General features: G+C 47.2%; 2 protein-coding genes across 5 annotated transcripts in view; one reads left to right on the top strand and one right to left on the bottom strand.

The window, feature by feature from the left end:
* The window catches only part of LOC144189624 (uncharacterized), a 77,167-nt gene that overhangs the window by 12,053 nt on the left and 39,589 nt on the right, over positions 1 to 25,525 (top strand). For 2 of the 4 annotated variants that reach the window (XR_013324961.1, XM_077710776.1), the window contains exon 4: positions 10,585 to 10,749. The gene's annotated coding sequence lies outside the window, so the exon portion shown is untranslated. Of the gene's footprint in view, positions 1 to 10,584; positions 10,750 to 22,832; positions 23,202 to 24,321 lie in introns of those variants that run through there. The other 2 variants (XM_077710774.1, XM_077710778.1) reach the window with 2 other exon arrangements.
* LOC144189513 (prospero homeobox protein 1-like) lies at positions 35 to 25,359 on the bottom strand. The gene is made up of 5 exons (XM_077710765.1): positions 24,853 to 25,359; positions 21,354 to 23,435; positions 17,581 to 17,688; positions 12,583 to 12,777; positions 35 to 877 (listed from the first exon to the last, which is right to left on the bottom strand). Exons 2-5 carry the CDS (start codon positions 23,385 to 23,387, stop codon positions 692 to 694), a joined length of 2,523 nt encoding a protein of 840 aa, XP_077566891.1. The 5' UTR covers positions 23,388 to 23,435; positions 24,853 to 25,359; the 3' UTR covers positions 35 to 691.

The raw sequence follows: 25,525 nt of genomic DNA, 5'->3' as shown, positions 1-25,525 counted from the left end.
AGACACCAAAATGAGAATTTCCCAGCATCTAAACTCCGTTTTCATACTCTTAATAGGAATAATTTATTAATTTTTTTTAGAGGGGACAAACAAAAGTTCAAGTGGCAACCTTTAGCAAGCGGTGGTGACAATAAAATCATCATACACAACAGAAATAATCCAAAAATAATAATAATAATAATAATGTACACCCGATAGACACGATGCCCTACTTATGGGGGGGAAAACACACTTCAAAACAGGGTCAAAGGTCAGCATCTATTCGGAACCAGTCCAGACTCGCTCAAGTCCGGCCTGAGCTCCCAAATAGTCTTTGTGCCGTACGGTTTTTAAAAGGGGGGCCCCCTTATCTGGGGGGTCAGTTCATCCAAAAAGGGTCCCCTCCATTTCTACCGTGATTGGGAATCTATGCGGAAATGTTGCGTTCAATGCCACACGGGAAAAAAGGAAAAAGGAGCTCCCAAAAAAAAATCAGTCAGTTCATTGGAAAGGAAAAGCAAGAACAAGCGTTAGATTATTTTTTTTTGTTGGTTTTTGCGGAAAAGTCAAATGGGGAATGCTACGTCATCACTTTCATACGTTCACGAAATTTAAAAAAAATAATAAGAAGAAGAATAAGGAAGAGTGGAAGGAAAGCGAAGGGGGGAAAAAGGCGGAATGGGTATTTTTTTGTTTGTTTTTTGTTTGTTTTTTACTCGTGTAGAAGCTCCTGGAGGCAGTTGGGCGACTTGAAAATGTCGGGAACTTCGCTATCCAGCTTGCAGATGACTTTGTAGATGGCCTTCTTCCACGAAGGGTCCACGTCCTTACCCGCCACGATGGCGTTGAAAAACTCTCGCAGCGTGATTTCCGCCACTTCCAGGAAGCGGTCGGGGACCTGCCAATCAAAAAAAAAAAATACCCACAAAGTCAAAACAATTCATATCGTCTCCACTAGAGGGAATTAATCCCGACATCTCTGTTATTTCCGATCAATAAAAGTCTTCCAATGCATTATTAGCCAAAAGGAGTAAACTCTCAGGGTCATATTTCATCTTTTTGACAAATATGCTGATATGATCTGGGCATAGCATAAAAACATAAATCTTAAGACTTCCTCAAAAGTGAATGGAGGAGATTTCCCCCCTGAGAAAAGACACTTTTTGTCCATTTTCTCACGGCCAGTCCAAGTTGGACGTCTATTTTTTCGGGTCCCTGGCCCCGGCCCTGGCCCCCCCATTTTAGCGTCCCTGACAGGACCCCTCAGCCACACCAGTCCTGGCAAGGCTCGGTGACACCTCCCCGCCAGCCAACACGCTGTCACACGCGGCCGCACCTCCTTGTGCCAAGGAGATGACACATCCTGTACGGCGATAGAGGCGACATATTGCGCACACCAATGCCCCCCCCACCCCCCAGCCAGCCACACTTTGGCTCCATCTCCTTCCTCCCAAAAAATGCCCCTCCCTCCCTCCCTACGCGCCGGCCTTCAGGGGTCACCCGCTCCAATAGTGCTGAGGCCGCCCCAAAAAAAAATCAAAATTCCGGGTGTCAAAGGTGCGGCCCGCGGGCCAAATCTGGTCCGCCACATCATTTTGTGCGGTCCGAGAAAGTCAATCATGACTCCTGACTTTCTGTTTTAGGATCAAATTTACAATAAGACACCCTAAACTAGAAACTTGCCCAATTTTAACATTAAATTACACGATAAAACCATAAAACCACACATGCTACCTCACTAGAACTAGCATTACAAGCTCCCAACACCACACAAAACAGCCTATTCCACCGGCTCATATCTCTCCCACTATTACTCACAATTCCCCATTTGAATCATTTCCCCTTGAAGTATCAAAACCCCCCCCAAAAAAAATCTATTTTCTTCAAATCCTAACCTCCTAAACCCCCCCCCCAAACATCTCAAGCAAGACCAAAAGCATTCTCAAGAGCCCCTTCCTACTCATCTATTTTTACTCAAGTATCTGTACTTGAGTGCCATTTGTGTACTACTTTTCAACACAATACCATATCAAGCTAGCACCCCGACCCCCCCAAAGTGTCCTGCAGATACTCATCAGTACTATCGGGACACGGCAAGGTTAGTGGCCATTGAAACGCACACTTTAGCCGTCATGGCTGTTCGCACATAAACACACACGGGACGACATAACCCTCCCCCCCTAGTTGATGAATGGAGGCTAGCACGCCCGTTAGCTCGCTGCGCGACTTTTGAATAAGAAGCCCCTCCCAAAGCCATGTCTTCGTATTTTTTTAGTATTATTTTTTTTTGTGACCACGAACGACCGACACCCCCCCGCGCGCATTAGCCGGAATATTCCCGCCTGGAATTTCTCCTGACGTTTTGACTATAAAAGGACGGCAAAATGCTGACTGTGAGGAGAATGCAATGTCAAGGAGAAAAGGGTATTGGTATTTTAGATCCTCTTGACTAAGGGAGCTTGTGGCGTGGCGTGGAGTGGGGGGGGGGGGGGGAGGCGGGGCTTAGCTAGGGGACCGTGGCGAAGACTCGGAGGACCCCGTGACATTTTGGTAGTTCACTATAAAAAAAATGTTAGGCTTTTGTAAGGGCAGTAATGCGTTTGTTTTGGTAATAGTTAGGAAAGGTCAAAAGGTCAATTTGGTCAAAAATGATGCAATTTACATTTTATGTAATTAAAAAAATGAATAAATCAAAATCTAAAAAAACTGAAAAAATATGCTTAATTTTTAATACATGAAAGGAAAAAAATACTTTAAAAAATGTCCTTTAGTCTTCTAAAACAATTAATAAAATAAATCAAAAAGTAGCGTTTTCAATAGTCATTTTTTGGGTTAAATTTGAGTTCTATCAACCTACATTTTATCCCTTCAATTTGATCATATTTTAAAATATAACCAGACCAACCTAAACTTTCCCCAAATAAACCCCCCCCCATGCACCCATTTAACCCCCCCTTCACCGTTTGTTTGCAAGCTTCTTGGCGACCCCCCTTCCGTCACCCCCCCCCCCCCCCCCCACTCTCTCTTGGGTCAGCTGTTGGGCCTTTGTTCCAAAAGCATTGTGGGGGATTATCCGGCGCGGCCGCTGATTGGCCGCGCCGTCCGCAAAATGGGGCCAATGGCGTGGCCCACAATCCTTCTTCATCCATATTTCAAAGGGATTTTGAACAAGTTTTGTTCCCAAAACAGACATGTAGAAATCAGGGTTTTTAAAGCAGGTACAAAGTCCCTCTTTTGTCCTCGTGCTCGCCGTCCAAAGTATTTTTGGTGGCGGTCTGCCCTTGAAAAGTTCATCTTATCAGATTACAAAGTAAGAAATGCGAACGGCAAACATGTCACTTTTGCCAAGCCGAGCGCTACGACGGACGTCCGCCGTCCAAGTCCAAGATGTCCATGCGCGTATTTGTCCACCCCCCCCCCCCGCCCCAATTCTGATCGATTAGCGATCATGAATAATAGGTCACTGATCACTGAAGTAGTAGCCCAATCTAACCAATTTGACCATTCGACCATTTTGACTACAAATACTACTGCTACTTTTACTACAAATACTACTGCTAATTTTACTACAAATACTACTGCTACTTGTACTACAAATACTACTGCTACTTTTACTACAAATACTACTGCTACTTGTACGACAAATACTACTGCTACCTTTACTACATATACTACTGCTACTTTTACTACAAATACTACTGCTACTTGTACTACAAATACTACTGCTACCTTTACTACAAATACTACTGCTACTTGTACTACAAATACTACTGCTACCTTTACTACAAATACTACTGCTACTTTTACTACTATGACTACTTTTACTACTATGACTACTTTTACTCCTCCCACTACTACTATTTTTACTACTATGACTACTTTTACTACTTGTACTACTACTGCTGTTACTACTGCTAATACTACTTGTACTACTGTTACTACTACTACCACTACTTATACTACTATTACCACTACTACTACTTTTACTACTACTATTACTATTGCTACTTTTACCAGTACTTTTCCTACTGCTAGTAAACAAAAAATAATAATGTAGGAGAAAGACGGGTCAGGTGGACGATAGAATAGGCCGTGCGTTAATCACTCCCGTTGACTGGACCCCCCCCCCCCCTTAGCCCCCCTCCCTCATGACAGGTCGCTTTGAGACACAAGGATAAGCTCTTTTTCAGAGAGGGGGAATCGGATTTCCTGCTTTTTGATGAGATCATAAAATATGACGGCGGACAATGGGACGGCTTGCCGGGGAGCTGCCGGGGAGCTGCCGGGGAGCTGGCGGCGTTGGCGGCGCCGGCGGCGTCGACCCCCGTCTTAAGACCGCTTAGACAAATGTTTTCCAAAAAAAAAAGGGGGCCCCGGGGCCTTGAGAATGAGGCTACTGTTACCAGCGCCTGAGAAATCCAGGGTGACTCAGGCTGCCCTGTTTGTTTGCCCCAAACCAACGTGTCCGCCCCCCCCCCCCCAGCTTTTTTTTGGCAACAGTCCGCCCACTGGGGGGGAGATGTATTGCGCCTCCTATTTACACAAGGTTGGCCAAACAAGACGAGACCCTGGAAGATAAGGCCGCGTTTGCCTAGCCTTGAAGGATGGAACACCAACACTCGGGTTCATTCCTAAACTTTGCTCTTTTAATTTGTCCCCGTCCCGTCCCACCGTCCCTCCGTCCTTGAGTCAAAACAGAAGTTCCCGTCTCTCCCACAGCGCCCTTCTGCCCGCCATATCTATTCCGATCAATAATCTACAAAGGCCTCGATAAGTCCTTGGCCCGCGTTGTCACTTTCGGACAAACAAACCCCCCCCTCCCGCCCGCCATCTTTTTGGCCCCCGCCATGGCCGATAAGAGTCCAAACGAAAGTCCTTGTTTGGACGCTAAGATTGCCACATTTTCCCGTCGTAAGATTCTGTCGAGGTTCCTCGACGGAAAGTCTCGGGACAGGAAAGGGGCCTTAAAGCTGAGCAAACACGGACGGCGAGCGATAGCCTCTTCGCCGATGTCACCTTAGCCGCCCGCTCTCAAGGTGGTCAAAGCTCCGCCTCCCCATTTTCAGTCCTCACTCTACTCACTGAAATACTTTATTATTATAACATTAGCACCTCGTTTTAACTTATTTTTCTAACTAATTTTTGACAATAATTAGACATGCTATTGACCAAATAACTGACCTTTTGACCTTTAGGCTAACCACATGGTCAATATCTGTATCAATATGATTCGCCATTGACGGCCATAGATCCATTTGGACTCATTGAGTCTGGTGTCTAATAATTAAAGAGTCAAAGACTTAATGACATGCGCCTGAAATAAGAGGCGGAGTCACCGAGTCGAGGGGGGTGGGGGGGGGGGGGTGTCCCTAGAGGTCAGCAAGCCAAGGGGAGAAAGGAACTAGGGAGTCTGGAAGATGGGAAGAGGACATCTGGAGAGGAGGAGAGGGACTTGGAGGAAGAATAGAAGAAGGGCGGTCCTGGGGGGGGGCCGGCCCGCGGGGGTGTCGGGGTAGAAACAATAAATGATGGCAGGCCAGGGGAGGAACAAGATTGGAGGAGGACCAGGAAAGAAAAGAGGAATCATGCATGCAATCAAGGAAAGGAAAGGAAAGTAAAGGGGGGGGGGGACGACTTGGACACATTGGACACATCTGCAGCTCGGATGGACGCCCTGGTCATTTTGGCATCGGGCCCTTCGCTACGCTTCATTAGTCTGGGGGCGGAGTTTGGGGGGGGGGGGGTGCTTCAGAAATAATGACATAATCAGCAGCTGTGTCACACAGAAAGGTGACCAAGGAAGGATGGCAGGAGGGATGGTGGGTGTGTTGGTTAGCCGTTAGCCGCTACATAGGCAAATATATGGGGATTTGTGTACACACAAAAACACACACACATGGGGTGGGACACCCCGCGGTGGAGAAAAGAGCTGTCAGGACCCCTCGAGTGGAGGGGCTAGGGGTACCCCGTTTTTGCCCCAGGCTATTGGGCGAATAGCAGATGATGCCGTTCTTCGCTATTCTTTGAGGCCACAAAATAAAATAATTCAAAGGCAGAGTAGGGGAAAATAAATTAAATATATATTTTTATTTTTCATGAAGGAATTTGAATTAAAAATGTAGGAATAATTTCCCTTTTTAAATCTAATCTATTAAAATAGGATGCTAATTCTAACAAGTCTTGCTGCAATTTCAGTTAATAAATCATTAATAATTTGTTTGTTTAATTTTTCCAGAATGTTCAAAAATTGTAATTCATTTACATTTAAAACAATAAAATAATGCAGATTTTTTTAATTTTGTTATTTTCACTCAAGGTCCAACTATCTCCCAATCAAAAATCTTTATAACTCACTCTCTATCAACTCCACATAGCTCGCTAACCCTTTCAAAATAATTGAACTCCCAAACCATCATGACTAATAATCCCCTTATTTTCCCACCCATATTTCCATTTTTTTTTGTCTCCCGCCCCTTTCCCAAGATGAGCCATCGCCCACGGGGGACGCGTTAGCCGCATTTAAAGTATATATATATATATACATTCCGAAACGCATATGCCGGCGGCATATTGAATTGCTTTTATTTTGGGAAGCTGTGTACTTAAATCTATAGCGCTTTCTTATTCATCTCCCAAGGTTTTATTCCTTTTTTTGTTGTCTTCCCGAGCGCTACACGATGCTATATATGGCTATATATGTTAGCATCGATACGTCTTTCCGTCCTCCCCCGCGACCTTTTGACCCGCCATTCTCCGAGGTCAAAGTGGGGTCAAAGGCACACGCCCCTTTTTGCGCGCACCCCGGCCTTGAGAGCTGAAGTGTACAATGCAGCGGGGCACGGCCGTTGGACAGACGGCATCTGCTCTCGACTGGCCCGTAATGGATGGAAACGGGGGACGGGGGACGGGGGACAGGTGCGGGAAGTTGGCCCACAAAATGCTACAAACACGTTGGACGTCAAACGACGTCAATGGCAATCAAATTTGACAATTTGTATCCATTGTTGTCTTTGGAAGGGAATGACTTGAATAGTGGAGGTGGCCTTGCTGACCTTTGACCTTACGAAGTGTAATCGCAAATGTTAGCATGACCTTTGTATATGTATATGTATATATATGTATATGTATATGTATGTATATGTATATGTATATATATGTATATGTATATGTATATATATGTATATATATGTATATGTATATGTATATATATGTATATGTATATATATGTATATATATATATATATATAAAATATTATATATAATATATTATATTCTAATATGAAATATTCATTCATCAAGTATATACACATATATATACATATATATCTCTTGAGGTACACTATTCCATAAAATGTAGGTTTTTTTTCAAGAGCAAAACTAGAGCGCAATACTAGTGTGACACAAGTGCAATCAGTGGATCGCCGTCAGATGTGTCTCGCAGCCCAACCCCCGCTGGTTCAACTCTGTCAGCTCGGTCGGTCGGTGGCGGACAGTTTGGGTCAAAAGCTTCCCCCCACCCCCACCTCCCACAGCGACCCAACCCCCGCCGATTCAATTTTTTCACCTATGTATATGTCCTGGATGGATTGGAAAACAAAAAACAGCAATTTTTTTTGGACCTATTTCAAACGTTGGCCACCAAAGTGCAGCCTTGATGAATGAATATTTCATATTAGAATATAATATTTTATATATATATAGAAAACATTATATTATAATATGAAATATTCATATATATATATATATATATATTATATTATAATATGAAATATTCATTCATCAAGTATATACACATATATATATACATATATATCTCTTGAGGTACATTGTATTCCATAAAATGTAGGTTTTCATACAGAGCAAAACTAGAGCGCAATACTAGTGTGACACAAGTGCAATCAGTGGATCGTCGTCAGCCGCGTCTCGCAGCCCAACCCCCGCTGGTTCAACTCTGTCAGCTCGGTCGGTCGGTCGGTGCCGGACAGTTTGGGTCAAAAGCTTCCCCTCCTCCTCCCCACCATCCACAGCGACCCAACCCCCGCCGATTCAATTTTGTCACCTATGTATATGTCCTGGGTGGATTGGAAAACAAAAAACAGATAGTTCAACAGTTTTTTTGGACCTATTTCAAATGTTGGCCACCAAAGTGCAGCTTTTTGACTCATTTAAGAGCGCCTTGATGTATGAATATAAAATATATTATAATATGAAATATTCATTCATCATATAAAATATTATATTATAATATGAAATAATCATTCATCAAGGCGCTCTTAAATGAGTCAAAAAGCTGCACTTTGGTGGCCAACATTTGAAATAGGTCCAAAAAAAAACAAGTGTTGAACTGGCTGTTTTTTGTTTTCCAATCCATCCAGGACATATACATAGGTGAAAAAATTGAATCGGCGGGGGTTGGGTCGCTGTGGGAGGTGGGGGTGGGGGGAAGCTTTTGACCCAAACTGTCCGCCACCGACCGACCGACCGAGCTGACAGAGTTGAACCAGCGGGGGTTGGGCTGCGAGACGCATCTGATGGCGATCCACTGATTGCACTTGTGTCACACTAGTATTGTGCTCTAGTTTTGCTGTATGAAAACCTGCATTTTGTGACAGTGTACCTCAAGAGATATATGTATATATATGTGTATATACTTGATGAATGAATATTTCATATTATAATATAATATTTTATATATATATATATATATATATATATATATATATATATATATATATATATATATATATATATATATATATATATATATATATATATATATATATATATATATATATATATATTTGTACTCCCTATTTAACTCCTACTTCCTCATATCTTTATCCCCCCCCCCCAAATGACCCTCCTATACAACTTTTAAACACATCTCCACGACTTACAGTCCTAAAAAACAATCCCACATCACCCAAAAAAAAATCAAAAATAAATAACACCCCCACCTCCCTCAACTTTTCTCAAAAGGTGGACAAAAGAGGAAGGAGTGAAAGTGGAAACCTGTCTGCGTCTCACCACTTTTGCCGGTATCGCCCTGTCTCAAACAGATCATAGTCGCTTCCTCTTTTAAACAACACACACACACACACACACACACACACACACTTTTGTGTGTATTGCGTGTACGATTGAGGAAAGTTGGCCCGCACCAAGCCACGGAAATTTGAGAGTTTCCCAGAGCCATCATAAAACTGTCTTTTTATCGGACCCCCCACTCCCCCCCATTCAGCCCCTCCTAGCCATTACCAGGTCACACACACACACGTACACACACATACACACGCACATTTCCGTCTCATGAAAGATGATGTGTGTTGTCATTGGGGGGTTCAAACGCGACGGAAAAGGAGGGGGGGGGGCGGCTAGCTTGAAAGCGCCGTCGTCGTCGGAGGGCCGCGCTTTGATGGCGGCGGCGACGGACGCGGCCGACGAGACGGCCCACAAGAAAGGGGAGGAGCGGGGAGGAGGTAATTAACGGCGAGCTCTTTTAATTAGCGCCTAGTGTTCATTGTGCCAGAAGGAATGTGACAATTATGCCATTAAAACTTTCCTAATAGGAGGAGATGGCGAGAAGGGGGGGGGGGGGGTGCGAGAGTAGGATGGGGAGGGAGGGAGGGGGGGATGAAAGAATTGAAAGCGGAGAGAAGGACGGAAGGAAGAGGACGGATGGACGGATGGACGGATGGATATGAAAGGAGAAGAGGAAACAATCGCCACAAAAGACAAGCTGGGAGGGAAGATGGGGAGGAGCGTATTAGGCCAACACACTGACAGAGCACATTAGCATCAAACAAGAAAGGCAAAGTGGACGTATGAAAGTGTGTGTGTGAGACAGTGTGTGTGTGAGAGAATGTGTGTGTGTATGTGTCCAATAGTGAAACAGAGGACATATTCATTCCAAAGACGCCACCAAGGTGGATGAGACTTTGATGGGGTGCACTCCGCCAGGCCATCCCATCATTACACAGCGCGTCAATGTCATCATAAACGCTATCTGAGTCAGTTAAAAAAAAATAACAGGGGGTCAGAAAGGTATCGGATGGTGGAAAGCTTCAGGGGGTTCAAATGTACTGTCAATAAAATACAATAATACATACTCGTAGTAGTTTATACTACAAAAAACACTGTAAAAAGTCACCTCAAGGCACAAAAACTGTTCATAAAAATCACTCCACTAATCCCATTAGCAAAAATAATACCAAATAAATGCAAAATTAATATCTAATTATTAAGAGTCCATTTAACTTAAAAAAAAACTCTTGTATACTACTTTTTAGTACCACTTGATGTATTGTTAACAAGTTTAATGTCAATTCCAAATGAAAAAGTAAAAAATGTTGTATAATATTGCAATATATGAAGATGTGGCTCTCGAGCTGCATTCGGCTCTCATATTTTGTGGCTTTTTCCCCCTGATTCATGTTTCTTTTAATTTTACTCCCTGTTAAAACACACTAATTGATCACCAAATCCAAAAGTATATTTAATATTTGTTTTCTGGTATAAACAGACCAGGTTTCAACCCGCTTTTTTCCGCCTCAAACGATGACAACAAAACTGAACTTGCTTGTGTTTGTGTTTGAATTTGCGTAGGCTCCCGTTTCAAGTGGGGTGAAACAGAAGGAGAAGAAAAGGGGGAGCCGTCCACCCGAAAAAAATGGAAAACCAACAAAAAATGGAAAAAACAACCCGAAGGGCATCCCAATCCAAACATCCAGTCATCGCCATCCATCTCTACGTTTCCTCTCTGACTCACAGGTAAGAAAAAAACACACTTAAGAGCATAAGATGCGGCGTTGCTAACAACACACAAAAACGTAGTCCCACACAAAACCCACGCTCGTGGCGGAAAAAAACACATAAACAACACCCACGCGCAACAAAAGGCCACGCAAAAGATGGCGAGGTTCTCTCGCCGGAATTTGCATGGCTGGGCAAAAAAATAATAAAAAAATTCCAACACCTGAGCGTTAAAAAACCCTTAATATGCAAAAACGGCGCCCTCTTTGGACGCGTACAAACGATGTAGTCACCTGTCGTCGCGCTTTCTTGCAAATGTTAACATTTATGTATGCAAATGGGGGAAAGATGTTCCGCTTTTTGGTTGGTTTTTGAGTTGTACGGGGATGTGAGGCGTGTTTTTTAGTGGATTTAATAGGGGAAGATGGTTAGTTTGATAGTACTTGAGGTTGTCTTTGTGTTTCAAAGGTTGTTTTAGAGCATTTTTTGGCGTTTTTCAGCAGTTTTCAGCAGTTTGTGGCAATGTGATGCATGTTTTTTATAATGGATTTAATGGGGATAGCTTTCATAGACACTAGTTATGAGCATTTTTCGGTAGTTTTCTGCAGTTTACAGCAGTTTACAGCAGTTTACAGCAGTTTTCAGCAGTTTTCAGCAGTTTTTAACATTTGTTTACCAAAATTTGTAACATCAAAGTCTCCCAATACTTGCGTTAAACTAGTTGACATTACCAGTACAGAATATTTTCACCCCCTTGCGACCAATCCCCCAAATAAAACCCATAAGTCGTCCATTTTGGATCCAACTCCCATCCCCTTGAACAGGAACCTACCACACCAAACAGATGGCCACCCTTACCCCTCCACCATCGCCCACAAAGTACCCACACGTAAGCGGTCCATTCACCAACCAAAGCCTCCTCCAATTTCCACCACGCTGGGACGTCACCCGCACAATCCCACCCGCCCAAGTGCTTGTGCCAGCCTCCCTCCCTCCCTCTCTCTCTCCCTCCCTCTTGGACCTTTCAAAAAGCCTCCCCTCGGAGGCCCAAAGATGGAAAGCGTTTGCGCGTCCCCGACGGACGAATAACGCGGGCGAGAGAGAGAAACGAGCACTCGCTGCAAAAACTCCCAACGCTCTCTCGCAAGGGCACTTGTATCCACTACGTCACCCCCCACCCCCCCCCCCCCCCCCCCAAAAAAAAAACCCACCTCCACTCTCCCCCGACTCCCTCCCTCCAATGCTCTTTCTTTTGTCTCTCAGCTCTCACCCCTATCTATCCATCTCCCCCCCCCTAGCTAAAACAGTAGGACGCTTAACCTTGATAGCGAGCTAACCCCGCCCCCTTTGAAAGTGACACATAGACGGCGGAGAAATGCTTTGCCAGCACGCTCGGTCCGGTCCAAGGGACGGACGGACGAGGTGAACGGGAGGGACGCCGCCGGGAAATGCGGCGACAACAAAAACCAGCGGGGGCGCCGTAGAGGGGGGTCGTTCGTTGGAGGCGGAGCTTGAAAGGAGAAGCGTACGCGCCGGCCAAAAAGGTGAAGTTCACGGCGAGAAAAACTGGAAGACGCGGGAGTGAAAACGGGGAAGTGGGCCGCGTCTCAAACAAAAGATGGGGAAGAAAGTCAGCCTCGCGGTCGAGTCGCTAGTTCCACTCTTCTTCCTCATTCGAGTTCTTTACGTAGGTCTCGTAAACAAAAAAAAATGGCAGCCAGGCGTGTCCGTTTCTCCATTTTGGTTCAGATTTTATAGAGTGATGTTTATCTTTTAGGGAGGCACGTCCTGTTGCGAGTGGCATGATTTGGCGTATATATGTCCAAAAAGTCCCAAAAAATGGAGGCTTACCTCAAAGTCGTTGGCCTTGTTGTAGTGCATGTTGAGGGCTCGGAAGAGCTCGCAATCGCGTCCGACGCTGAGGTCCTCCACGCCGGCGGCGCCGTCGTTGATGGCCTGCCGGGCAAACTTCTCCATTTGGATGTAGTAGAACTCGCGGAAGTTGCTGAACCATTTGATCAGCTGCGAGGTGATGCAACGGTTAAACTGGACAACAAAAAAACAAAGTATAGATTCTTTATCCCCTGCCAAGAATCACTTGGAAATTGTCATGTTTTTGCGTATCATATTATTTTGTAAATAATTGTAAAAATTGCGAGCCACAGACAAACTATGCTAATAATGCTAACATATTCACAGTCATTTAGGTATAACTAAACCTTTAAAAAAACAAGCTGTCAATAATTTTCATCAAAAATGCGCCTTATAGTCCGTATAATGCATCTGTTTTTACGTTTTTCATCTCTCTTGGCGACCTATCGTGTCTCCTCTCAGACGATAAAAGCCCCCCCCATGTGAGAGGTACCGAGGAGCAAAAAAAAGAAATAAAAAAATTCACCCGAGCTAATAGAGACATTTAAGCAAGACAAGAGACAAGCTAGCGCGTCAGTCTTCCCCGGTGGGAAAAAAAAGACCGCCATCCCGCCCCCCCCCTTCTTCCCCCATAAGGGGTAGGCCAGCGGACGTCGGCGAGGGTTCGCCGGGCGAAGGCATAATTGAGCAGAAAAACGATTAAGTCATCATCTGAAGCGCCCCGACCCGCGGGGGGCTCAAACAAGTACTTAACCCCGTTCGCCAATTACACCCCGATTCTCCTCCCCTCTCCCAAAAACCTCCCGGGCAGGAAGAAAGGAGAAGAAAAAGAGCGAGGGGGTGGGGGGGGGGGGCAATAGGGGGGGGGGGGGGGCGGTTGCGCCACCATAAGCCTTGGCCAAGACCGCCGCTATCTGATCCCCATTCAATAGGCCCGAGTAAACCTATTAAGGGCTTCGGAGGGTACCATTTTTTTAAGGGGGGGTTTTATTGTTGTGAAAACACACTTGGCTAAAAAAGACAGGCGCTTAGATAAGATGGACTCGACACATTTTGGCGTTCGGGCGCGAAAAGACGAAGTCTCCGAAGTCCAGATGTAGACAAAGTTTGGTGGTGTAATGTTAATTATAGGGTAGTATGTTAAAGTATGTGGTATTTTAATCTTGTGGTACTATGATTTTTTCGCATTTTATGACTATTTTATCTTGTAATATTGACATGTATGACCGACGAGGGGGGGGCCTGGAGGCGCCCCACGAGCGGGCGACTTAGTTTTGGGGCGAGGGTGGCGCTCCTAAAGTGCACGGCGAGCAGAAAGCGCGGCGGGCGGGTCAGCGCCATCGCACAATGGCGGCGGGGGGTTCGGAACGTGAGCAGTCAGCAGGCCGGCTTGGGGTCGTGACACGGACGCCGCCGCCAACGCCGCCGAGTCAAACAAACAAACCACTGACACTTGCAAATATTCGCTGGGTTGGAAGGGGGCGCTTAAGCAGAGTGGCCACAATGGCCTTTTTAAAGTGGCAGGGTGGCAGAAAAAGTTAAAAAAAATAATTTGATACTAAAATTGCAATTTTGGATTTTTCAATTTTTTCCCCTTAACCCCATCGATGACAGGTTGGTGTCAAAGTGGCGGTCCGGGGGCCAAATCTGGCCCGCCGCATCATTTTGTGCGGCCCGAAAAAGTAAATGATGACTTTCTGTTTTAGGATCAAATTGAAATGATTTCAAAATCAATCATTGTCATTTTAAAATCCATTTTGTTTTGTGTTTTTAGTTCAAAAATTGTAAAATCTAAAAATATATTTAAAAAAAGCTCAAATTAACATTATTTTAGATCCATAAAAAAACTATTCAGTGCTTTTAATCCAGTTCTTTTAATCCATTTATATAAAAAATCGAAATATTATATCTAAAATGGTCAAAAAATGGTCTAAAATGCGAAAACCTTTATTATTATATCATAGTTTATCCTTTTTTCCCCATTTATTTCTGCTTTCCGAAACTAGATCCCCTCAGCTTAGTCCAAATACAGCTTTGAGTAAAGGAACTACTCGAGTATGTTCTCTTCTAAATGTGCGGGTGTGTGTTCACGGGTGTGTGTGTACGTGTATGTGTGTGTGTGTGTGTAGCTTCTATCTGCTGCTGTTAGCATTAAGCGTTGACCTTTCACAGGCTCTTGAGTGTGAGTGTGAGAAACACACTCTGGCTCATCTGCCTCTTAGCCACCAGCCCCACACACACACACACACCCACGCAGTCACCCACGCAAACTACACACCCGTATAGGTTGCAGCTCGCGTGACCCCTGCCAAGTCCCATTAAGATCTGCTTCTTTGAGCTCCTTACTTCCAAAAAGTCTTGTTATGAGCAGAAAGGGACAGCTAGCGTCTTCGTTTTTGATTGAAAAATGCGGGTTGTAACAAGGGGGAACTTTCCGGAAGGACCAGGCATGTTTTATGGCGGAGGTTTTGCATTTTTGGGGGTGCGTTTGGTTACAGTTGGTCCGTCATAAAGTGAGACGTCGATCCGTCAGTTGTTGACAAGAAAGGTCTCGCCGTGAGCGATGGCCGCCGCGTCCCGTTTTCAAAGCGGCTCGACGGGGGAAAGCGGTAATTCACTCTTTGCCGAGACGCGGGTGGATTTGACAGGGAATGGGGTGGATGGTTTAGATGTGGGATGCAAGGACTTTGCTTAAAAGTTAAATAGGAACGGAAAAAAATGGCTATAAGTGTTTATAGGGAGGGCAAATGTAAATAGAAATGAGGGAATGTATAGTGTATGTATATAATTGTATATATAAAATTTTATAGATCAAATTAAACAAAAAAGAAAAAAGTCAAAATAAAATACATTTTTTTCTAAATTGTTTGAATATTTTTTGATAATTTAAAAGAAATGGAATAATTTTAAAAAATACACTTTCCTCAAATAGAAAATAAATTATTAAACTAAAAAACGTCAAAATAAAGCAGATTATTGAATTAAAAAAATAATTTGAATCGTTTTTTTTTAATTTAAACGATATTAAATAATTTAGAAAAATAATCTTTCCCCGTAACTAAAGACAAAATTTAGATTTCCAGCTTCCCCTTCTAAAGAAAATATAACAACGACAAAAATATTGAACTACGAAAATCTCGCTATTTTTCGTTAAGAGGATTTAAACAAAAGTTGGTCTCTAAAATGACAATCCGACAATAGTTCTTATCCTCTTGTTTTTGGGGGGCGTCACGTGAGGCGCACGAGCGAGTGCAGCGTCCAACAATGGTCGCCACAGATGACCTCAGCGCGCTAAGCGACATCGAGAACGCCATCAGAAAGACACACAAGCCCGTCTGGGCCTCTCTCTCTCTCTCTCTTTTCGCCCTCTCATTCTCTCGCTCTCTCGTAAGCCCCTTCACAGTCATCGGGGCTTTCTAACGTTTCCTGTTTTCGCAGGGGTGAATTGTGGGAGATAATCTCCGTCCGCCCATTGGCCGAGAGAACACAAAAAAAGCGGCCCTGGAAAGCGGCCTTTTGTTAGCGGCCGTGACTCAAATCCAGTCGTTGGCTTTTCTTTTCTTTCTTTTCTTTTCCTTTCTTTCTCGTCTCCTCATCAGCAAAATAATCTGAATACCAGAACGCCGTCTTTTTCAATCAATTTTAAAGAAAGAATTTGCCCACTAAGCTTTTTTGGGGCTATTCTGGTTGTGATGTCACAACCAGAATGGATCATGTTTACCTTTTCAGATCTGTGTTAGCTAGCTAGCTAGCTAGTATGTGTTGACTGAAAGAGAATAGCGCTACTATGCTAGTTGTAATTCATTTTTGGGGGTTTCGTCATCTTGTGTTGGGGTTTTTTTGGGGTAGTGGGCGGAGCCAAAGCAGTTGACAAAAAATATAGTTCCAAAAATTTAAATTTTAAGACTTTTCTGTAGCATTTTTTTCGTCTTTTACGCTTCAAATTACCATCACTTTTCTCCAGAATACTCGCAAAAGACGTCGCCATCTTCTGCCTAATCCGTGCGCTCATCTACTCCGATTAATCACCTCTGGTTAATAACCGGCCAATCAAAATGCAAAGTCTTAAAGCTAGCCAGCGTGATACTCCGTCCAAACAATAGCGCTTTTGACACATCTGTCAAAACATTGCCAGACGCCGGCAAAGTCAGAGAAAGTCAGCCTGGGGAGGACATAAAGGGGGCGGGGCCGGCGTCCCGCGGGGTCTGGGACCGCCCCACTTCCCACGTTCATTAAGCCCCACCCCCCCCTCCTCGCACTGATTAGCGTAGACCTGATTAGCCTTAAAGACTTGTTGTGTGAGAACAGCCACTTGCAAGAATCTCATTAGATAGCCGGTTTAATTCCCATACATGTCTACAAACTCCAAGCACGGCGTCCATTGTCTTCCAGGGACAAACAAAAACAAACCGACCTGACTCGTAATCCTCTTAACGATCTTGACCCTGTTTCGGGGGCTCTGTCGGGCGGGGTCGGCCTTGTGATCCCAAGTCATTGGAACAAAAGCCGTCCCCCTTTTCGTCTTTCCCGATGTCATTCCGCCCGGACAGGTGCCGAAACCCGGGAACCCGCGGCCCTCTTTTTTCCGCCCGGGTGGCCATCACGTGACCGGGATCGGAAAAAGGGGAAGCTTTATCTTCTGATTTGAATAAGATGGCCTGGATCTGTCAGAGTGTTTAGCCTGGCATTGTCTTTTTGTTGTTGTTGTTGTTGTTGTGGTTCCAACGCGGCTTAGAAACCGCTTCAGATAACCGCTCCACTATCTCCATAGTCTAAAACTCGGAAACACCTCCGACTTCCTCGTCTATTTGCATAAAAAAAACGCAAGTAAAGGTTTAAGGGAAGGGCCCTAGTTGGGAGAATGACGGGCATTGTTAGCTTTAACCGAAAACCCTTTTTAAAACTTCCCCTTTCTTAAAAGCAGGTGTGACGGTAATAGATTGGTTTTAAATAGAGAAACAAAGTTTAGGGACTCACCTTGACGTCAGAGAAGAACATTTTCAGCATGTTGGAACTCGGGTAGCGAGTGTAGAAGAACATCAGCTTGGCCTTCTTCAGATGATTGGGGGAGAGACCCTCCTGTATCTGGAAATGCCTCCAGTTAAGGAACAAATGTTTTTCATTTGATCTTTAAATACCATGACTTAATCTCCCGGATTAAATGATATCATCAATGCGTATGGTCTAGAACTCTTAAAATTGTACTGTACAAATTTACATTGTCATAACTGTTAACCAAAAAGTATTCCGGCAGTATGTATGAAGTACATAGTTCGGACTTGTTGTGTTTATTGTGCGATGAGTCGTAAGACATCAGTGGACCCCCCTCCCGAGGATTGAAGAACATGATTCTAGTGGAAATGTTACCATTCAGGCTTAAAGTAAAGAGTACCCAACATGGCTGGAACCATTTCTGATCCCGTATACCCAACTTGAACCCTCAAACAACCCCCCAAAACCTAGCCTAACCTATCTTTAACCCCCAGTCAAGACTTTCTCAAACCCGAGCCAAGCTCCCGTTCCAGATTTTCCCGACATTTCCCGGCATCTAGCATTGTCCGTCCCGTCTGCGAGGCGGTCACGGCTAATAAAACGCCACCCGGCCCTGCAGCTGATGCCTTCTTTACATAAGGAGGCTCATTTCACAGTCAAAACAAGTGAGCCAGCGCCTTCTCCGCCTTCTAACCTCCAACCTAAAAGAGGAAGAAGGGCCACCACCACCGTCACCGGCTGGGAGGGGGTGACGGATCCATTTGCATATCACAGACAAAGACGGCAGTTAACGCCAGCCATGGGCAAGAAAATCTAATGGCTTGGCCGCCTCGCACGCCAAGCCGCGATACGACACCCCCCGACGTCGGCCGTCTTAACGGGCCGGCAAACGAGATTGGGGCGGAGCCATCAAATGCCTTGTTACCGTCAGGCGGACCACCGCGAAACGGAGGTCTTCCCGACGGATCCCCCCGGGGGCCAACGGCAAAGAGGGGATAACGATTGTTTCCGAGACTGATACTGTTCCAATCTACAATGACAAACCCCTCCTCCCTCTGCCCCGCCCCCTTACAACACCCCCCTCGCCGGCACCCTCAACTTCTCTGCCAAAGCCTCGCAGGAGAAGGCGGAGCAGACGTGGAAGAGGGGCTCCCGGGCTTTGGACCGAGCCAAACCGTGGGGGGACCGCAACACATCTGCGCCCCCGAATGGTCCCAGCCATTTCCACGGTGAATTAGCGCCCCCTATAATGTGTCCAATCGCATCTATCTGAGGGATAAGGATGCGGAAAGATGGGGTGGATAGGCGTTCTGGACTAGAGATGGCCAACTCTGAGGTCATTGAATCCCAAAACCAGGTTTTTCCCCCGAGTGGACACACTTCCTAGTTGCACTGATCATGTGACTTCTTTTTGAAAATTGTCTACGTGCAGCCAATCTAGAAATGGCCTGATTTTTTTTAAGATTTAAAGAATCTTTGAAATTCAACCATTTCAAAGGTACGGCTTATACGCGGATATGGCTAATATGCCAGAAAATCTGCTATTTTACGAGAGTGCCGCGGACTCGGCGCTGGTTAAAACCAGTCAAGTGTCCAGCTGTAGCGAGCAGGCATCAGCTGCGAGATCGGATTGCCCTTGGCCCCGGGGTGACGTGGCGCAGCCAACAAACGCGGAAGCGCCACCGCCGCTTGGCTCCTTCAAAGATGCTGCCTACTTTGTCCCATTCAGTAAGCGAGGGGTGGGTGGGTGGGGCCGAGGTACCCCCCTCCCACCGGCCGGCACACTGGCAGGCTGCTGTTCCCCCCATCGGGCCCGGCCAAAAGAGCAGCACTTTGCTCCCCGCACCACGCCATCTGCTCCGAAGTGGGCGGATACAATGGACCCTCAGACGGGGCTCTTTTTCAATGAGACGAGGTGGGATGCTTTCCACCGACATCCCGTTTCGGATTCATTAGGAAATTGCCTCCGTAGCATCGTCGGTTTCTACCGCTGTCCCCCCCCCCCCCCCAAACCAACCCCAACAAACGCCGCAAGCGTTAAGAAATGATCCGCAATTCCCTCACAGCTTGCAAATGGAATTGCGATTGGACTTGAGGGTGGCGTGCCCGGCTATTATTTTTTTTTGCCACAATGGCGCCACTCGCACCAGCTGGCTTTCGCCATTTGCCGGGACGCCGCCCGAACCAGAAATCGCCGCTCCCAGAATATGCACCCCCTGCCATAGGGGAAGGGGGGCATTTGCGAAATAGTAGCCCCTCCCCCTTGTTCCAGGTGTAGGGACGACAAGGTTTCCGAGCTGGACCCCGGACAAACGAGCGAAAAGCCATCTGGTCGGCGAAGGGCGCCGGACGGCGGCGAACTCGCAAAAAAAAAAATGTCCGACAAGCTGTCGCCGACCTCCGAGGCTCGGAAAACCAAGTCTGGGGTGATTCGTTAATTGGGGCGGAGCCATAAAGCGGGGATTTGCAAAACCCGTACTCGATCGATGATAAAAAAAAGTACGATTGGCCAGAACGTATAAAAGGCAGCATGAAAAGCTTCAGCATCTGGCCCTCTCCGCTTGTTGTTTGATTGTTTCCCACTTCCCCTCCGTTACTCGACGCCTCCTTCGCCTCCCTCCCTCCCTCCGCCTCCCTTCTTTTTTTTTTCATCCCTCCATCGGGAGCCGGCGAAAGCAAAAGGATTACGTAGGGATCTCTGGAAAGCGTTCAGCCTCGGGTCAGAAGACAAGACGAGGCGAGGTAATGAAAGATAAACAGCTCGCCGCAAACACCTGTTAACGTCCGCTTCAAAAGAAAAGGCAGGCGAGCTGCAGGGGGAGGGGCCTATGCGTGCGTGGGGGGGGGTGAAAACAAACAAAAAAAAATTGGCTGCCAAGCAACAGCCCGAGGGCCCCCCGGGCTGTTGACAGATCTTTACCAAATGAAATAAAAAACTAAAGAAGATATGACAAGGGTTGGGTTTTTTTTGTACGAAATCTTAAATACGAGTCCTTGGGCCGACCCGGGGCGACCCGCAAAAATCAGGCCTTGAATAAAGATGGGCGGCAGGTAAACCGGGGGAGTCGTTTCCGCGCGGACGCTAATGACTTGCGGAGGATCATCCAGGGCGGCCATCAAAATTTCATGAGGTTAATAGCGCGGGGGATAAGGAGCTTTACGGAGAAGAAAGAGGAGGGACTTTGGGGCTATTAGGCTAAGGTCTCCAGGGGAGGGGGGGGGGGGTCCCGTTGGAGTTGGGGTACGTTGGGTGGGGAAAATGTGGGGGGTAAGTGTTACGATAAGGTTGTCAGAAACGGGTTGGTCAATTTGTGGGCCGGACCATTTTACATATAATATTTCGATTTTTATTTTTTATAAATGGATTAAAAGCCTTGAATATTCCGGTTTTTATACATTTAAAATAATGTTTATTTTAGATTTTTTTAAATATATTTGTAGATTTTACAAAATGATTTTTGACCTAAAAACATAGAAAAAATGTATTAAAAATTACAATTATTGATTTTAAAGGGGAATTTAGGACATTTAATATACATCTATACATTTTAATTTGATCCTAAAACAGAAAATTGATTTACTTTTTCGGGCCGCACAAAATGATTCGGCGGACCAGATTTGGCCCCCGGGCCGCCACTTGGACACCAGTGCGTTACGAGATGAGACAGGTTTTAGAGCGCTAGGAAGGAAAGGAGAAGGTAGTATAGGTAAAAATAAATGTGATTCACCCGCACTCTAGCCCGTTTTGGAAAGGATACGTTGCCGCCCGAGTAAGGCGAGATGTCGGACATGTCTTGAAGGTCGCCGCATTCGGATTTGATCAGGGACAGGGACAGTCCTTCCGCCGTGCTGCCCGGGTGGGCTGGCGAACAGGAACGGTGGTGGTGGTGGTGGTGGCCCATGTGGTGCCCGGATGACATCTTGGTCCTCAGGCTCGTGGTCTCGCGGGACAGGTCCATGGAGTCGGGCGAGGAGCGCTCCTTACCCGGGTAGCTCCCCGTGGGGGGCCCCAGGGGGCTCTGGAAGGGGTAACCCATCAACGGCAAGGGGAACGGGTGGCGGAAGGATGGGGGGCTGAACCCCATAGAGGCCGAGAGGGAGGACGGGTGCAGGGAGGGGTGGTGGTGACCCCCGTGGGCGCCCACCGCCGAGGACTGGTGGTGCTGGTGGTGCGGGTGGTGCTGGTGATGGTGATGGTGGTGGTGCTCGGCCGCCGTCTTCCGGACCACCAGCGGTAGGGCCTCCGTTTGGTCGTTGACGGCGCCGGGGAGCCCGGGGAGCCCCGCGAAGGAGTCCAGGGGGTTGGGAATGATCACGTCGCCAAAGCACTGCAGCCTCGGGTTGGCCGTGTGGAAGTTGGGGTTGGGGTCCCCGTTGACCGCCGTTGCCGAGAACCTCTCGGCGGGTAGGGAGAGTGGGGGGAAGGCCTGCTGGGGGGTGGGCCGCGGAGGCTTGGCAAACACCTTGACCACCGTGTCCACGACCTGCGTCATGGCGGAATTTAGTTCTTGCTTGAGCGTCTCGGCGAGTTGTTTACCCTCGGCGTGGAGGGAGCTGGGGGTCCCGCTTGGGGCCTTGACGCGGGTTGACCCGTCCCGCCTGGGCTTCTCGTTCTCTTCCAGCAGGGCTTGTTGTTGAAGAAGAGCCCGGGCCCGGTCTAGGAAGCGGGCTGGGTCCAGCTCGGATAACTCGTTGTCAGAGCGCGGGTCTTCGGCGCCAGGCTCGTCGGCCCCGGCGTCCGACCTGGGCGGACTGTCCTCGGACAGGTTGCCGGCGTCGTTGTGCTCCGAGTCGTCGGTGGAGTCGTAGATCTGGAAGAATTTCTCCTGTAGCTGGCGCAGTTGCTTCTGCATGTCCTCCAGCTGGAGTTTCAATTGTCGGCGTTCTTCTTGCTTCTGTTCCTTCCTCTGGCACGCCAGCTGGGTGAAACTCTGTTGCTGCTGTTGCGGCAGACGCTGTTTACGCTTGTTTTCCCTACCGCCGCCACCGCCGCTACCGACGGCTCCCCCACAGATTTCTCCCGCCCTGGGGCTACCGGGGCCTCCGCCGGAGCCCCGATGCTGGGACCGCGGAGGCGGACACTCCAGCTCCAATTCCCGCTCCCCGTCCATGTCCAGCTCGTGCCGCGAAGACGGCGGCACCAGTACGCTGGGGGAGTGGCTCATCCCGCGGATGATGTTCTCTACCCGAGCCCGTTTGGCCCGCAGGTGTTCGTCGTTAAGGCGCTCCACCTCGAAGGCCCCCGGGCCGGGGGGCCGGCCGAAGGGCGACAGGCACTCCTGAGGGCTGCTCTCTCGGGAGGAATTGCTGCAGGCGTCCTCCTGGGGGGCGTCGGAGCTGGCGTTGGACAACCCCGAGCCCGGGAAGCCGTGGTCCGCCCTCTCGCCGCGCTCCCCCCGGTCCAACCCGCCGACGTTTTTGGCCAAGTTGCTCTTGAGCAACTGCGAGATGATGGTAGTGCCCGGAAAGGGCATCATGGCGTCCTCGTAGGAGTTGGCCCGTTTCAGGAGTTTCCGCAAGACGTTGGATTTGGACTCGCCGTCGCCGCCCGAGACCACGCCGGGACCCCCGTGCGAGTGTTCGCTGGGGTCGGCGTCCGAGCCGTGGTGAGCGTGAGCGCTCAGGGAGTTCATGGCGCTAAAAATGGCTGCTTTGGCGCGGGCGATGCTATCGCTAGTGGCTGTGGCTGCTGCGGAGGAGGCGGGGCCGCCCACGGTCCTCTTCACGCCGATGTCCACGCGTCGTCGCTTGGTCTGTCTGTTCAGGAGGGACTCGCTGTCATGGTCCGGCATCACGGGTTGCAGCTATTGGGCCATGTCCCGCCAAAACGCACGCGTCTCCTGAAAGGGGACGGCAGAAAAACGCCGATTAGAGTCACTCGCAGAACCAAAGACGCTCTCCGTAAATCGGGGCGACGGGAAACGGGCCTCGGAATCGGGCCCGGACATTCCGGGCCACGGTCCCACATTTGGTTTGAGGGCTGAACCAGTTCCCACGCCACACAAAGCGCCGTAAAAAATTATGATAATGACTTAAGCACTTGTCCTCATTTCCATGTTTGCGTCGTGCGAGGGAACATAGGCGCCATTTATTGCAACGGGGCGCATTAAAAGCGGGTTAAGACCGCTGCCGCCGCCGTCGCGCCACGGAAATATTCGCCTTTGAAAAGTCGGGCCGTCCGCGCGGATCAATGCGCCGTGGCCGCCGCCGCTTCTATAGGCAACAAAAGCAAAATAGGCGGCCGTATGCGCTTTTATTTTTGGGTTTTGTTGGGGTTGCCTTTTCATCTGGCAAGGACACTTAATTCTGCTCAAACGGATAGGTCGCCCCGGTCAAACTGCGACTTAAAGCGAGAGACGGACAAAAAAAGTAGAAGCTCTTAGAAAATGTATTTTAATATAATTAAGAAAATTCGGGTGTATTTGTAAGCATACTCAACTTTTTTTTAAATTCTATTTTAATGTATTTAAATGACATACTTTTGCATACTGAACTATTTCCCTCTTTAAAAAATCTAATAGCATTTAAACTAACGGCATAAATTCCCCCCCACAAAAAAATATTTTCATCCAATTTCTTTTAGAACAAAAAACACTCAAATTTCCCACAACTTTAAACGCAACTTCTCAAAATCAAGAAAAACAATAACCACAATTGAATTTTGACCAAGTACATTCGGCCTTTTGGTATTGTACATATGACAGGATATAAATCTTCTTTTAAAAGGGCAACAAAAATCAACAAGGAGGGGAAAAAAAACTTGATGACGAGCAGTTTAAACAATGGAGCTGGAAATAGTCACCAGCTTGGAGCACCTGTCTTTTGGGAGCCAGCACCTGTCTATTTTGCAACACACACACACACAGCACACACACACTTATACACACACGCACACACACACTTCCATACACTCACATATACGCACATTCACTTTCCAACCAACAAAAACCTTCCTGAACACACCACAATTTCAATCTTCCCCACTTTTGGCCTCAAAAAACCCTCCACATCCCTTAAATTTACCCCTAAAAAAACAACAACAAGATAAAAACAATAATTCCAACAACAACAAATCCAACTTGGACTTTTCTCCACACCAACTTCTAACTTTACTCCCCCCTTTTAAAAAAAAGCCAACTTCACTACCCCAGGACCCTCAACCACTTCCATTCAGAGACCCTTCAACTCCCCAGCGATTCATTTTTCCCCCCCGCACGGGGTGGTTACATCCACCCATCCGAGGACAAGGTTACTTACCCCCGCAGATGATGATGACGACGAGTAGGAGGAGGATGATGAAGAAGAAGGGGATCCCCCCTCAAAATAAAAAAAAGAAGAAGAAAAACCCACTCTCCACCACTACAAAAAAAGGAATAAATCACCACACCGATACTCCTGGAAAAAAAAGTATCGGGGGAGAAGAAGAGTGATGTGAGGAGCTCTTTTTTTGGCTGCCTTCCTTTTTTGCTTTTCACGCACAAAGAGCGAGGGACGTGTGGCAAGTACGCGAAAAAAAAAGAGAGAGCGAGAGTGAGGGAGATGAGCTTTCTGGCTAGATGGATGGAGAGATGGATGGATGGATGGATGGAGCGGGACAGTCGAGTGGATGCTGCCGCCCCGGTGCGCTCCTCCCCGGCCACTAAAAAAGATCCACTTGAAGACGCGGCTGAAGGAAGCCGGAAGACGTGCGAGCGTCACGGCCGACGGGGGCGTGATGTAACCGTGGCAAGCCACCAATAAGAGAGAAGACCCCCCCGTCTCATCACCTCCGCCTCCCCTTCTTCCTCTCAACGCCCCCCCACGGGAGGAGAACCACGCGCCGAACTTGAACTGCCCCCCTTTCGAAAAGAAAAAGTGTTTTTTCTTTTCTTTTTTTATCCCTCCCGGCCCGCTCCTTTCGCTTTCAACAACAGTTTTAATCATCGCGACA

The sequence above is a fragment of the Stigmatopora nigra genome, chromosome 2, assembly GCF_051989575.1.
Source record: "Stigmatopora nigra isolate UIUO_SnigA chromosome 2, RoL_Snig_1.1, whole genome shotgun sequence".
Taxonomy (NCBI): domain Eukaryota; kingdom Metazoa; phylum Chordata; class Actinopteri; order Syngnathiformes; family Syngnathidae; genus Stigmatopora; species Stigmatopora nigra.
This window is presented reverse-complemented; position numbering and strand designations above follow the sequence as displayed.